The following is a 14,452-nucleotide window of genomic DNA, read 5'->3' as shown; positions in this document are numbered from 1 at the left end:
GTATGTATAAAAAGATCTTCTGTACTTTCCACAGTATGCATCCGATGAAGTGAGCTGTAGCTCACGAAAGCTTATGCTCAAATAAATTGGTTAGTCTCTAAGGTGCCACAAGTACTCCTTTTCTTTTTGCGAATACAGACTAACACGGCTGTTACTCTGAAACCTATCTGGTTATGTTCTCTAATTGGCGCAGCAGTACACATTCCCTTCTTTGCTGGCCAGCACTGCACTAGCCCTAGCTGCCGTAGGGGACCTCCCAAGCAGGATTGTGCCCAGCTCTTGCCCAAAAGCAAAAGGGGAAGGCAACTCTTATGCACCTGAATAGAACCAGCCACAGTGGAGACCATAACATTTTGCTGCTTACAGTATAAATATGTAGCTATTTGCAATATATTAATAAAAATGAATATTTGAATGTAGGAAGACTCTGGTTCTCAAGGATATTTCAAAGGAGGATTCAGGTCTCACGAAGACAGTCACTGCAAATAAATCTGCTAATTAAGGTTCCAATAATATATGCAGATCCCTCCAAACTGAATTTAAGAGCCTACAGGTAGGAAGATCCTAAAGTATATTCAGAGCAGGTGATAAACACCTTAACTACCTCGAAGAAAAAGTGCATGACTGTGGTGTATTTGAGACGTGAATTAGTTTCACAGAGTGATGCAGCTCCAAGAATTCCACATACAAAAACTCCTTCCCACACATTTTCTGTACTTATAAGATGGCCTATCTGAAGGACTCAGACTGAGCTGCTTAAGGCTCTGAATAGCAGCAGTTAATGCATTACTGAGCATCGATTACAATAAATCAATTCCCAGGGAGTCATATATCACCTGTTATCGGAAGACAGCAAGAGCTTTGAAACCATAACGTATTCACAGCTACCTTACTTGGAGCCTGAACCTTATCCCTAAAGCCCTTATAGAACTTTTTTTTTGACTATGGGATCAGTCTTACTACAACATTTCATGTTGATCAAAACACCATTCTTGATAGTCATCAGTTGACTGAGTTGGGAGCTCTTTTAATTGAGGAACAGCTCAGTATCTTCTACAAGTGGTACTTAAGATATCAGAAACCTTTCAGTTAAAAGGAGCTGTATCAGTCCACGTGATGCAAGAGATGGCATAGCTTTCCTGTTGTCCAAATCCAGCTCACCTGAAAGAGTGTAGGTGTAGGGCATGTATTAGTGGTGTGAAGAGCATTTAGAAAATACATTGAGAGGACCAAGACTCTCAGAAAATCACAGCATCTTTTCATAGGTATCATTCAAGATGCAGGGGCAGAAAAGTAGCAAAAGACTGCCAGTAGGGGTATATAAACCTGGGAACGTGATACCCCCAGAGGATAACATAGCACAGGTAATGGTTACCTTGTATGCAGGAAGAGCATATGCCTCAGCAGAGAAAATCATCAGTCCTGATGTTCACTAAAAGTTAGACCCAGAAGGTCTCCTCCTCAGACTCACCTTTTCCATAAGCAGATCCTCCAAGAAGTGGCAAAAGTCGTTACTGACATTTTATAATATTTTTTCGTTAGCTTCTCTATCTGGAGAGTGCATGGAACTTTCCCCTTGCTCCTCCTCCTTTCTCACGCACTTGTATGTGGAGTTGTTTCTGTGCTCTCCCCTTTCTGTATTCCTTGTTATCTATGTCACAGTGTGAGGAGCTGACAGATATGCTCTAGCTTGATAATAGCTTGATATTTCTCTTAACAGGGATATTTGTTCCGCTTATCTGTAAATTTCTCTTCTCAGATGTAGCTTGCCTCACTGTCTTGGCCCACTCTTGTTTTCCATCAAGGTTACAGGAGAAAAGCTTGGGATAAGTGTTTACAGCAAAATCTTTCTCATGTCACAGTATGAGTATAGTTATCTTTGTATATATGACAGTATTTGTCAGCCTTGTGCTAAATCTGTTCTGATAAGAGGTAGACAGGTGGATCCTTGTGTGTGTGTGATGGGGAGTGGAGGGGAGCTGCCAGTTACAGCTCTGCACTGCCTCCAAGCTGGAGAGGGGAAGGACCCATCCAGTTTGAAGGATTGCTATACATGTTATCATTGAGAAGACAAATTTACAGCTAATGTGAACAAATTTCCCATTATACTTTAAAAAGGAAATCAGATGTTACTTCTCAAGAACCAGTGTGTGTCAATGTTCAACACTAGAAATCTGACTTTATAGAACTGTATATTTTTTAAGTATTTGTTAACTGTATTTAGCTAGTACTTCATAAACAGATGGAAAAATAACACTTCATTTCCTACTGACATCTCTAATTACATGCATTTATTTCTCTTATTACCATGCCTATCACTGTGGTCGATTCTCCATTAGATAGACCACCGCTCTTCCAGTCATAATCACATAATGTTCCTGTAGCAACTACAGCAGCTACTTTAGTGGAAAAAGTAGCATTAGGAAAATAGTGAATGTAATTTTAGTTGTCTTAAATGTGTTGTGGCAGCTGGAAGCAAGGAAAGCCAAAACCAGTGACCAGCAAATTCTCCATAGACTTGTGGCCCATAATTCAGAAAGTACTGGGTGGGATCACGTAAACCTGTAGGCAATCAACAATTTATATTTTTAGTTGATTTCCATTTTTGGCAGAATTAGCCTTTTTTGTGATTAGACCTGCCCTCAATATATTTTGTCCTGTTCCGTGTTAATATTAATTACAGGATTTAAATCCCCAAGGATTACAAGCCTCCTTTATTTCAGTGCAATTTACCATATTTAACATATTACATCTGCTGTATTATGACTCATGTCAATGTCTTAAGCCAAATCCAAAAAGAGTATTATCATTACATCTACCTTGGTGAGGAATCTTGGTTATTGCATAACTTCACCACATGTTGAATCTTTATTCTTATTGTGGTTTTGCATGCACCTAATCTCTGACACACAAAAAGATAATTTTAATAGGTGTCCTATGGTGAACAAAAAATAGCTAATGTAGGAAAAGTCTTGTTTTTTTCATCTTGCTTTTCTGTTGAAGAAGCAAGCAAATGTCAGATTTTCATGACATCTTATCTATATATAGGTGTTTTTATGAATTGAGCAAAAGATCTTTTTAACCCTGTCGTTCTTCTGTTTTTTAAAAAACAGTATAGGTGTGATTCTCAATATGTTTCCACTCTATTAATAAAAGGGGAACCTTCCTGTAGTTAATTCATCACATAAATTCCCATGCTCTTTCGTGAAAGACTGCATAGGCTAGTGGATAACTGTCAGCTTCATGTTTCAAAGAGTGAGTTAAAATACCATGAAGAATGCAATACTCATAAAATTGCTATTACTGTTTTCATCTATGAGAATATAGATTATGCTCCAGACCATCTCCCATGTAAAAATTCCCTGCTTTTTTGCAAGAGAATTCATGATTGTCATGCACAGTGGAAAACCTGCACAAGGAAGTAAAAGTTGTACGAGAATCTATGTCTGGTACCTCTGCAGAGTCCCCATATACACCTCGTCATACGATTGGAGGAGACTTAAGAGCTGGGTAAGAATTGATATGAAGATACTTCCCTTGCTTCTGATGCTCCTGGAATCAGCTATCTGTCCCTGCTAGCGTGTTGGCTGCTTGCCAGCCCTCCTCCCTAGCAAATTGCCTGCATTGACAGTACATTTGCCAAGCACCAAATCAGATGCAGGTGACATGAATGGCCAGGACATGGATCCAAAGAATAGCGCACCAGGCAGCTCTTGCCCACCCACGCTGTACAGTACATGCTGTCAAAGCCCATTACATATAGCAGTATGTCACAGCAATACATGCAGCTGTGAGTGGGAAAAATGCACAAGTATAGAATTGTACACAACAGCAGTCCAGCCTTCAGCAACCTCTGTCATTATGTCCCATTTACTCCAGCAGCAGTGCATAATTGTCACACTGGAGCCCCTGAACCTGTGTACAGAAGCAGGAGGGAGTTATGATTGGATGGCATGTGTCATTTGATTGCAGGTCTTTCACGGTTCTCTGCCACAATGTAGCAGCAGCTGCTTTAGCTCAATAAACTTAGCAGGATGAGTCTGGCTGCTGTGTAGCCATTTGACCATGTTGGGGCTGTGGGGGAACTGTACTAGCACCTGACAGTCCCTTTGCTGATACTCCAGTTTCTATCTTAGGCACTTACCTGGCACCCATATAAGTACCATGCTCTCTGAGCACCTCACAATCTGTAATGTATTTATCCTCATAAAGAGGGACTAAGTGACTTGCCCAAGATCACAGAGGAAGTCAGTGCTGGAGCAGGGACTTGAAGCCATGCCTCCCAAATCCTACACTTGCACCCTAACCACTGGACCATCCCAGTTGTTTCCTCTCTGTACCTTGAAACAGGTTTGGAGTGCACAGGATGTGCCTAAGGCACTGAAGAAGGTAGTACATTGCTCCACATTGAAAGTAAGACCTTTGGGTGGGAAAAATATTGTGTATACAGCCTGTTTTTAGGAATACGAGCAAGTATCCCTGCTTAACAGGGCCCTAATCTTCCAACAGGGCCTTCACTATCACTAAGACATGAGTGCCTGGAAGCAATCAGCAGCTAGACCAAGAGAAGTTGGGTCTAGAAAAGACTGAGATGATGGTAGCAGGAAAGGGGAAACACTTTTAACTTTAACACTCTAACCTCATCAGTGGCCAAGGGCTTTAGATCACAGATTAGATTATAGTAGAACCACTCAGAGAAGGCTGAAGTTGGTCTCTTAAGAACCGCCTCTACTGTGGTGCCCATGGTAAACTTCCTAGTGATAAAGGTAGGCAGGTGAGATAGTGTTTTATTAATATATCTTGTTTGTTTATTTTATTAAGAAAGCAAAGCCTCCAGACTCTACTGTTGGTTAATATTTGTTCCTATTGTTATTATCTTTGTCCTTCCACTCTCCTTGGTTCTCCATCCACTTGTGACATCTTGTCCCCCTTTGGACTGTAAACTCTTCGGTGTACACACTGTCTTTTATTGTATGCTTTTACAGCATCCATCACAGTAGGTCTCCAATACAAATTAGGGCCTCTGGGCACTACTGCAATAAAAATAAGTAAAAAATAAACATGCAGCAGCAAGCCTAGCATGCATCAAAGGCTGGTCTGAACATAATCTGTGCTTCATAACTCCACTGATTGTCTTCTGTTCTGAGGCAGATTGGTAAAGTCCTAGTTCTAATCTAACAAACCCATAAGGTTCTGGGATGTGACTACTTCAGAAACTCACCCTATCTGACTTTCCAAAGCAGTTAGGGTGAGATCCACAAAGGTACTTCTGTACCTAAACCCCAGATTTAGGCACTTTAATATGTGGTTTAGGTGTGTAACTCCCAGTTTTGGCTCTGCTGCAATCCACAAAAGTCTCACTGTAGGCACTTAAACTCACTCAACACTAAGTTTTCAGAGTACAGGTTCCCTAGCCACCTAGGTTTCTGCCTCTAGGCATGTACATTGCTGTCCCCTCTAGGCATCTAGACACCAGTCTTCTGCCTAAGCCCTAGAGCAATTCACAAACCAGGGAAAGACAGGTGTTCGGCCACATAATTCAGGTGTGGGGCCTAATCTGGTAAACAGCCTCTGAGCATGCCTACTGAATCAGGTCCCATTCAAAACTGGAGGAGGGTGGAGTGGCACCGTCGAGACTGTTTTGTGTGACATACCTACAAGATCTTCACCAAGCATTCTCAAAACTATGATACCCACATGAGGAAATAAGGAAACAGATCAACAGAGCCAGACATGTACCCAGAAGCCTCCTACTGCAAGACAAGCCCAAGAAAGAAACCAACAGAACTCCACTGGCCATCACATACAGTCCTCAGGTAAAACCTCTCCAACGCATCATCAGTGATCTACAACCCATCCTGGGCAACGATCCCTCACTTTCACAGGCTTTGGGAGGCAGGCCAGTCCTCGCCCACAGACAGCCCGCCAACCTGAAGCATATTCTCACCAGCAACGACACACCATACAATAGTAACTCTAACTGAGGAACCAATCCATGCAACAAACCTCGATGCCAACTCTGCCCACATATCTATACCAGCGACACCATCACAGGACCTAACCAGATCAGCCACACCATCACCGGTTCATTCACCTGCAGATCCACCAATGTAATATACGCCATCGTGTGCCAACAATGCCCCTCTGCTATGTACATCGGCCAAACTGGAAAGTCCCTACGTAAAAGGATAAGTGGACACAAATCAGATATTAGGAATGGCAATATACAAAAACCTGTAGGAGAACACTTCAACCTCCCTGGACACACAATAGCAGATTTAAAAGAAGCCATCCTGCAGCAAAAACTCTTTAGCACCAGACTTCAAAGAGAAATTGCTGAGCTTCAGTTCATTTGCAAATTTGATTAAACAAAGACTGAATGGCTAGCCAACTACAAAAGCAGTTTCTCCTCCCTTGGTGTTCACACCTCAACTGTTAGAAGAGGGCCTCATCCTCCCTGATTGAACTAACCTTATTATCCCTAGCCTGCTTCTTGCTTGCATATTTATACCTGCCTCTGGAAATTTCCACTACATGCATCCAACAAAGTGGGTATTCACCCACGAAAGCTTTTGCTCCAATAGGTCTGTTAGTCTACAATGTGCCACAGGATTCTTTGCCGCTTTTACAGATCCAGACTAACACGGCTACCTCTCTGATACATGCCTAATTTGGTCCCACAAGAAACTCTATAGGTGCGTAAGCACTTGACTCCAGGCAGCAGGTTCTTGTTCATGGATCACTAAGCAGAAGTAGGCACTTCCCTGCAACCTGAACTTAGGCACGTATCTCCATGAGAGGGTTGGGGCTTAGCGCACACTCCTCTTCGCATCATCATCCTTTGGCTAGTTTTGGTAGCTCCCCACCTAGTGTGCTGACTATGTGGATCACAGGCACCTGTGTCTTCCCATGCATTGCACAAAAATCTGAGTTGTTCAATGTGCACAGATATTCCGCTGCCTTTCAAAAAGACCTGCATCTTCTGTGTTTATGATGGAGGATCCCCAAAAGAATGCATTGTTTGACTAAAGAATAATGTTACAGTGCCACCTTAAATAATCAGCTTTTGAGCTAAACTGAGTGAGTATTTGCTCAAATTGTCATTTGACCCTAAGCAGGAATAACACCTTCTTTAGCTATATCCAGATATGTAACCAATAGGAAATGAAATAGTATCCTTAATTTTTTACACATCTTTCACGTAAATGAGATAGTCAGCACACTTGGTGGGGAGCTACCTAAACTAGCCAATATATTTACCGTTGTCTCAAACTTCTCCAGGGAGCATTACATGTCACAATGATGTCCATGAGTGTTAGATTTTGTTTGACTATGTGGATCTCACAAATCCATTATACATCTATCTATGGGGAAGTGTAACAAATGTTAATATTATAATATGAATTCAAGCATAATGAGTAGATATTAGTAATTTAAGTAATGTGTTTTTTATTTTAACTGAATATAATATAATAAAATTTAACAGAGTTTTTAAAAAATTAAAATGTAAAAGCCATTAGTTCACCTTTTGTATTTAATGCATAATGGTTATTAATGTATTAGTTATTAATTCATTAATATATCAAGACTTTAAAAGAGGACTTGGGTTCCCGAATTTAAATTTGTATCATATTACTCTTCAGGTCAGGGCCTGCCTTTTACTGTGTTTGCAGAGAACCCACTCTAATGATCCCTGATAGTGACTGGGGGCTTTGGGCATTTTTATAATACAAATAGATAATAATATTGCTAGTGGCTTGCCACAGTTTCATAGTCTCCTTAAACCAGCTTGGCCACAGCCCATCTGCCTACCTTTTAGAAAAATCTGAAAATAACCATGATTTTGTCTTGTCCAGCCTAGTTATTTTAAGGAAACCTGGTAATTTAAATATGATTGAATGATCTGGAGTGAATTTCTGAGTAAACAGCTGCCAGAATTGTCACAGCAGTCCTTTTTTTGGATAATGTTACACTCAAAATAGATGGGGAAGCCCTTTGTTGGAGGGAATTGGAGCCCAGATGGTGTCTTTTAGAGAGTTATAGAGGAAATTTTAGTCTGGAGTATGCTAAATTAAGGTATAGCAAATGAGTGAGAGATTGTACTATTCAGCATTTTCTTGCCTCTCCTACAGTCTTGCGCCTTCATTATTTGATTTTCAAAACTCGACATCATGTCAAAAATACAGTCTGATGGAGTTTAATTATCCCATTACTTTACTTCAGTCATCTGACTTTGATTGGTAGGTATTTCTTGCTGGAAATAGCATGAGAAATCGCTTATGGTGGATTATTTTTCTTTTTGAGGGATATGTTTTAATACTGTAACACTCCCAAACCGGTGATTGGGTGCTTTTTTGCTATAGATGGAAAGCTGACCGTAAAAGAAGGGTGGAATGAGAAAAGAGAATTGGGAGTTTGTTCCCCAGTAGTTGTCCTGAAAAGATTTTAAACTTTTTTGTTGTTATTGTTTGTTTATTATTAACCAAACCTACTTTCAGGGTGTTGGTTTGAGGCGTTGCCTAAGTGAGGATTTGAGCCATGGTGTGCTGAACTGGTGCAGAGCCTGGCTTTGCATCAGTGTAGCTGACCCCAGCTTGAAACCAGGAATTTTTCTCAAAATTATTCTCAAGGAAAGATTGGATAACAGAACGACTTAAAACAAGCAGCCTAAGTGGACTGGTGGATGCTGTAGATGTGGAAGGTGGAAATTGGATTCATATACGCTGACCCTTTCCTAGAACTAGTGAGCCCTGGACTAGGCTAATAGAAAACATTGGGGGGAGGGGGAGGGAAAGGGAATACAGTATTTTAAAATAGCACACAAGCTGCAGTGGTTGATTCTACTTGATAAGCCTCTTTTCAGAGACTTTTCGAAAGTGTTTAATTTCCTGTGCATACCTGCTGCCAGGGAACTTTTGTCAAGGCATTGTTGGGACCAGTACTTAATAATTGTTCCGCAGGTATGTGGGATGTTGCCACAAATGAACTTTGTCTTGAAGCTGCGGGGTGACGTCTCAAAGCCTAGTGCCATTTGAGAGACATTTTACTGGGGGAAATAGCCAAGAATGGTGTGTTACGTGTGGGGGTCAGGGAAGCACGGACTCACGTTTATCATGATATGGTTTGAATCTTGGTTTTCACTTTAATTTGAGAGGATTGCGTTCTACTCACGAATGGATTTTTCACGTGTCAGTAACTGGCAGAGGAGCTGCCCCGTTCCTTCAGCCTCTGTGTTTTGCATTGTAGACTTAGGGGCATTTTACTGTTCCACTTAAAAGAATAAAAGAGTCGATAGAGTAAATCAAACCTTGAGGCCTTTCACGTGGGACTGGGGTGTGCTTGCAGGAGCAGCTCAGTTCTGTGGCACCGCCTTTCTGCTGCGCAGAGAATGCCGTGCAGAGCCGCCGCTGCAATTTCGGCAGCTCTTTCTTCAGCAAAGGAACAGGAACTGCTGGTTCCTGAGCGGCCTCGTTGGCCTCCGGAGAAGCGTGAACCGCTCCGCGTGGTTTTAGTCGGTGTTCATTCGCAAAGGCGGGGACACGATTGCTTAGAAAAGACGGCAGCCTGACCCAGCCCGCCCGTTGAGAAACCATGGTCTTCAGAGACCAAACCGCTCAGCAGAATTCAAATGGCAGGGGCTCGCCCCTGTCTTATGGGGGCGCCCAAAGCTCCCACTGAGACACTAGCAGTGCAAGATTGGGGCCATACGTGAAAGCAGACGCACGTCTCCAGGCTGGTCCTTTCCGCAGGGTATCGGTGTGTCCCGGTAACCAGAAAGTTCAATGGCTACCCACTGATGAATGCATCACTGGGCAGATCTAACTATGTACTGTCCAGCGGCCCCTTCACTTCAGTGGGCGTTTTCAGTTCGCTCTGCTTGCCGCGCTCCGTTTGTTAAGATGCTTTTTTCTCTGGAGCAGAGTATAGGGTGCCTGCCCTGCCTTTGCGAAGATACTTCGTGTGTATTGAGTAAGCCAGCTTGCGGGCTCCTGAGCCTGCGTCTCTACTCAGGCAAAACTCCCACTGACGTCAATGGGAGGTTTGCCAAGGAGGCCTGTAAAATCGTCCTCCCGGGCGGTTTTTTCTTTTGTTTCCGAGTGGGACTCTTCAGGTAGCGATGGGGAAAAGTTTAGCGGGCATCGAAAATTAGTGTTTGCTCCATTTGTAGCTTACGCAAGCAGGGCAATAACCATTGACTGTGATTGCTAGCAAAATCAGGGGCATGCTTGTAGTAACTGCCCCAAACGGGGCAGTGCCTCCTTTGCTTTGGGGGAGTCCAGGGGAACTTTGCGTTTAACATCGCAGAGTAGCGGGCACTACTGCAGGATTTTCCCATTTCCCCATCATTACAGCCAAATAGGCAATCACAGAGAGACTCACACTGCTAAATAGTGGAAATGCTCTTTTGCCCTCTCTGGTGTTTAAAGAAGCAAAAACAAAACAAAACAAAAAAGCAGCAACAGCTCCTCGCTTACAAAGTAAATTAAAACGACAAGGTGCAGAAATAGGAAGCCGAACTGAAGGTAGTAAAGTATTTAGCTGTTTGAAACAATTAAAACGTGGATAGGAAGTAGGTTTTAACTGGTTTAGAGGGGATTATGGTTTTAAAGTTGGATAAAGGGGTTGCTGCTTTAGTTTAGATATCACATTAGCTTTTAAAAGATTACTTTTATATTTGACAACAGCTCTGACGGGAGATTATAAAGCAAATACGATTTTAAAATGCTACCAAACACAGGGCCTGTTTTTTTTCAATTTGTTTTATATTTGTTTGGACTAAAAGAGCTCCCAAGGCTAACAAGCAGAATAGTGAACCCGCCCTTTTCCAATCCCGGGGAGGATCAGTCACCATGGAGAATCCAGCGGGGGTTGTTTAATGCACTTAATTAAGATTATCTGAACCTCTGGTTTAAATTACTGTGGAAAAAAGTAGAGTTGCGAACTCTCTTTCAAAGGTAAAATGTTCTGGTGGGCTAGCAAACTGGGAAGCTTAAAACATTAACATTCTCCTGCTAGGTTGGTTTACATGCAGCAGCCCATCAAAATATAAAGTAGACCCAAGCACGGGAATGAAATGAAAAATGCGTTAGGAAGAGCAGGGAGATGGTTAAACAATTAAGGTGTTTGCTGCCTAATCCTTCGCTTTTAAGTATTTATTTCTGGTGAAGAATGTTAAGTGACTTGTGGAGAACGATTCCGTGTAAAGTCCCAATGCTGTGAGAACCGCTTTGCAAACACCACTGGAGTGATCATATTGTTTCCTGGTGGGGATGTAAGACTGTTTTAAAATCCATTCTAGGACGCCACTTTTCTGAGAAATCGCTCGTACTTCGGGGATATTAAAACGTATCATTCTCCCCTCTACACCAAGGGAAGAGAGACAAACATAGGTCTGAATCTTAACAGCGGATCTACATCTTGTCTTTATCTTCTTCATGTAGCTTCTGGACCTTTTTATGGTGTGGGACTGGTCAACCTACCTAGCTGATTACGGTCAACCTACTTCTAAGTACTTACGAGTAAATCCAAGCACAGCCCTTACCCTCCTGGAGAAGTGAGTATGTAGCACAAACACTTGGGGGGAGGGGGGTTCTCTTGAAAATATTACTGGTAATGTGAATAAGAGAAATAGCCGAATGCGGGGTGATTCCAGCAGCCGGCGTCCCTGTTGCTGATCTTCTCCCAACAGCTCTTGCTACCTCGGTTTTAAAGACAAGTAGAACTTAAATGCTTCTGCCCTTTCTCCTTTCCTTTAAGATTAGTCTGTACCATAAAGTTACTGATCACGTTAACATGAACAGGGGAAAGTAAGGGATCGCGGTTAGGAAATTAAACCAAAAACACCACTGAACAATAGTTGCGTCCCAAAATGTGTTCAAAGCTCACAGTCTCATTCAAAGTTGTCCGGTGCTTTTAGCTCAGTATAGTAACATCATGGGACTGACCGAGTTGCCACTTTGTAAAATAAAGCATTTAAAACTCTCGGTGTTAAATCTGTGTTCTGCACGTTCTCATATTTAAATCTACAGTAGCTAATTAGATGTGAGAAACAGACCGAAAGGGGAGCATATATATATCTTTTGGCTAAAAACAACTTGTCAATCTCCTGTGTATAACTGAATCATAAATATATTATGATTTAAATGTTTTATCTGATTTTGTTTCCTTTTCCCGCAATGAATGTATGTTTTGCAGAGTACATAGAGGGTATGTATTTCCCTATCTTGTTATACATATACCATTGTTTTTTTATTTAGACGATAGTTTCCTGTATTGCGTTTTTAAATCACAACTATATTTCATTTTCAAGTTTCAGTAGTTTAGTTCATTCTCACACCATTTCATTGAGAATTAACTAAAAAATGGAACCAGATGGAGAAGGATCTAAACAGCCTTCAATTCTGTTCATTTGCGAATGTAATTTTTAGTGTTATGTTTCCTGTTTATGTACTGTTTCCCTTAATAATTTTAAATCGTTTTTAAGTAGTATTTGTTAAGACTGGGTCTGTATGTCTGGGATTTAATTTAAAAACACAGCTAGCCGAGTGAGAGAGACGCCAAAAGCGATTTTTGTAACCTTTAACTCTTGTTAACACAAAGTGAACACATCTAAAAGAGAAAAAGTAGCGCTGAATTTGTTTTAGCCAGTCCGATTGTCTCTCATTGTAGTGACATTTCTAACATGCCTAAGTCATCTACTTTTTTTCTTGCAGAATGAAAGACACTAGCAAAAAGAACAATATTTTTGCTCAGTTCAGGAAGAATGATCGTGACAAGCAGAAGCTAATAGAGACCGTAGTAAAGCAACTCCGAAGTTTAGTGAACGGTATGTCCCAGCACACATAGACCTGTTCGATCGATTGTATCCCATCGTGCCGAGATCGATTTCTTGGCCACCATTTCTACATAGCAGGCAGGGATGGTGACCAGGACTCTTGTTTGGCTGAATAAAAGAAAAATGCGATCAAGGTGGCTTATATACGGAAACAGCAGTAAATAATACTTTGTATGTATTTTTAATGAATTGAATACTATTTTATATATTGTAAACAAATGGTGGAAAATGGTACTGTAAAATAAAAAGCAGGTCACTCACACTGTACATGAAACAGCTGAACTGTAAATACATTATTTAGAAGTGGGTAGTCCTTACATACAGATTTTGGCTCCAGTTAGAAATTACTGGGGAAATGTTTTGCTATAATCCTTTAATTGCCGTTTTCCGAATAAATCCTAATTTAATATTTTTAAACGTTGAAATACTTGCATTTCAGATGTTGCCTGGTTGGTTGCTTTTTATTAATTGTATATTAGCCTTAAAAGCGATTGGGACATAATTTTCTATACCAAATTTTGTAGTCTGGAGGTACGAAAAAAATCTTCTGATTTTTTTTGTACACTTGAAAACTACCTGAAAACCAGACTTGATCTGTATTCAGTGTTAGGGCGTATAGCTTTGTTCTTCAGAAGTGGTTTCATCTTGAGTTCATGAATGTAAATAACCATTTGAATTCTCTGCAATGTGCTTTGGTTTCTGTTCCTCAGGGGTAACCTTTATAACTGTACTTTTGTAGCTGATTCCCGGCCCCCTGTTTCCCCCCTCCAGATTAAAGTAAGGGATCAAAGATTTACGATATCTGATCTCATGCCAAGTCCCTGTGTGTCGATCTGTATGTTTATACAAATAGAGCCATGCCCATAATTAGAATTCCCCCCGACGACCAATATCTCTGCCCTGTAGCATCCTGGCTATTTTAAACCTAACGAGAATGTATAATAAATACAAACCAAACCATCTATGGAACATGTAAAAAGAATGTACATTTCACTGTATTTTTAAGTTATTGACGGTCTAAATACAGTAATATAAATCTTACCCTTATTTTTGAATTTTATGTATTAAAATGCATCTCAGACTTAAATTTCATGTCGGACTGTACAGCAGAGTTCATTTCCCCTGTTTTCTATCGTTCAATGATTTACTCTCCTTTTCCTTTGTAAGCTAAGACTGGAAAGGTTCCTGTGTACCCGCCTTCACCTCCGTGATGGAAATATTAAACATGTTCAGCAAACTCTCCATACGGTGTCGTTGTCCAGATCCGTGTTTGTTTGTTTGTGTGTCCCAGGAAGCTTGGTGCCTGAGTATCCGCCCCAGGACAGCTTCAGCAAAGCAGCAGCAAGAATTTCTGTTAGACCTTGGGATTTCACTTGGTGTGAAACTGGAGCTGAAATTCCCAGTCGGGCTCAGCATGGCCTAGAGATCTCGCTCCCATCTGAGCAGCAGAGTGAGGGAAGTCCAGAGGCTCTCGTCCTGTTGGGTCAGTTCTCCTCCTACAACTAGACTTAAGCTTCCTTGTTAGGTGTTTTCCAAGGAAGAATGGCGCAGTAATGACCAAAGGACCGGGCAGCACGAAGGGATTCGCTTTGGGAAGCGGAACGGTGCGCTGTCGCT

The 14,452-nt window shown here is 41.4% G+C and overlaps 1 protein-coding gene across 4 annotated transcripts in view; it reads left to right on the top strand.

The window, feature by feature from the left end:
- The window catches only part of EXOC6 (exocyst complex component 6), a 175,810-nt gene extending 161,720 nt beyond the window's left edge, over positions 1-14,090 (top strand). For all 4 annotated transcript variants that reach the window (XM_074959080.1, XM_074959079.1, XM_074959082.1 and 1 more), the window contains 2 exons: positions 11,442-11,554; positions 12,714-14,090. In XM_074959080.1, coding sequence (XP_074815181.1) covers positions 11,442-11,554; positions 12,714-12,846 — 246 coding nt within the window. In that variant the 3' untranslated portion in view covers positions 12,847-14,090. The remainder of the gene's footprint in view (positions 1-11,441; positions 11,555-12,713) is intronic.
- Positions 14,091-14,452: the final 362 nt, after the last annotated feature.

This window comes from Natator depressus, chromosome 7 (genome assembly GCF_965152275.1).
Source record: "Natator depressus isolate rNatDep1 chromosome 7, rNatDep2.hap1, whole genome shotgun sequence".
Taxonomy (NCBI): Eukaryota; Metazoa; Chordata; order Testudines; family Cheloniidae; genus Natator; species Natator depressus.
This window is presented reverse-complemented; position numbering and strand designations above follow the sequence as displayed.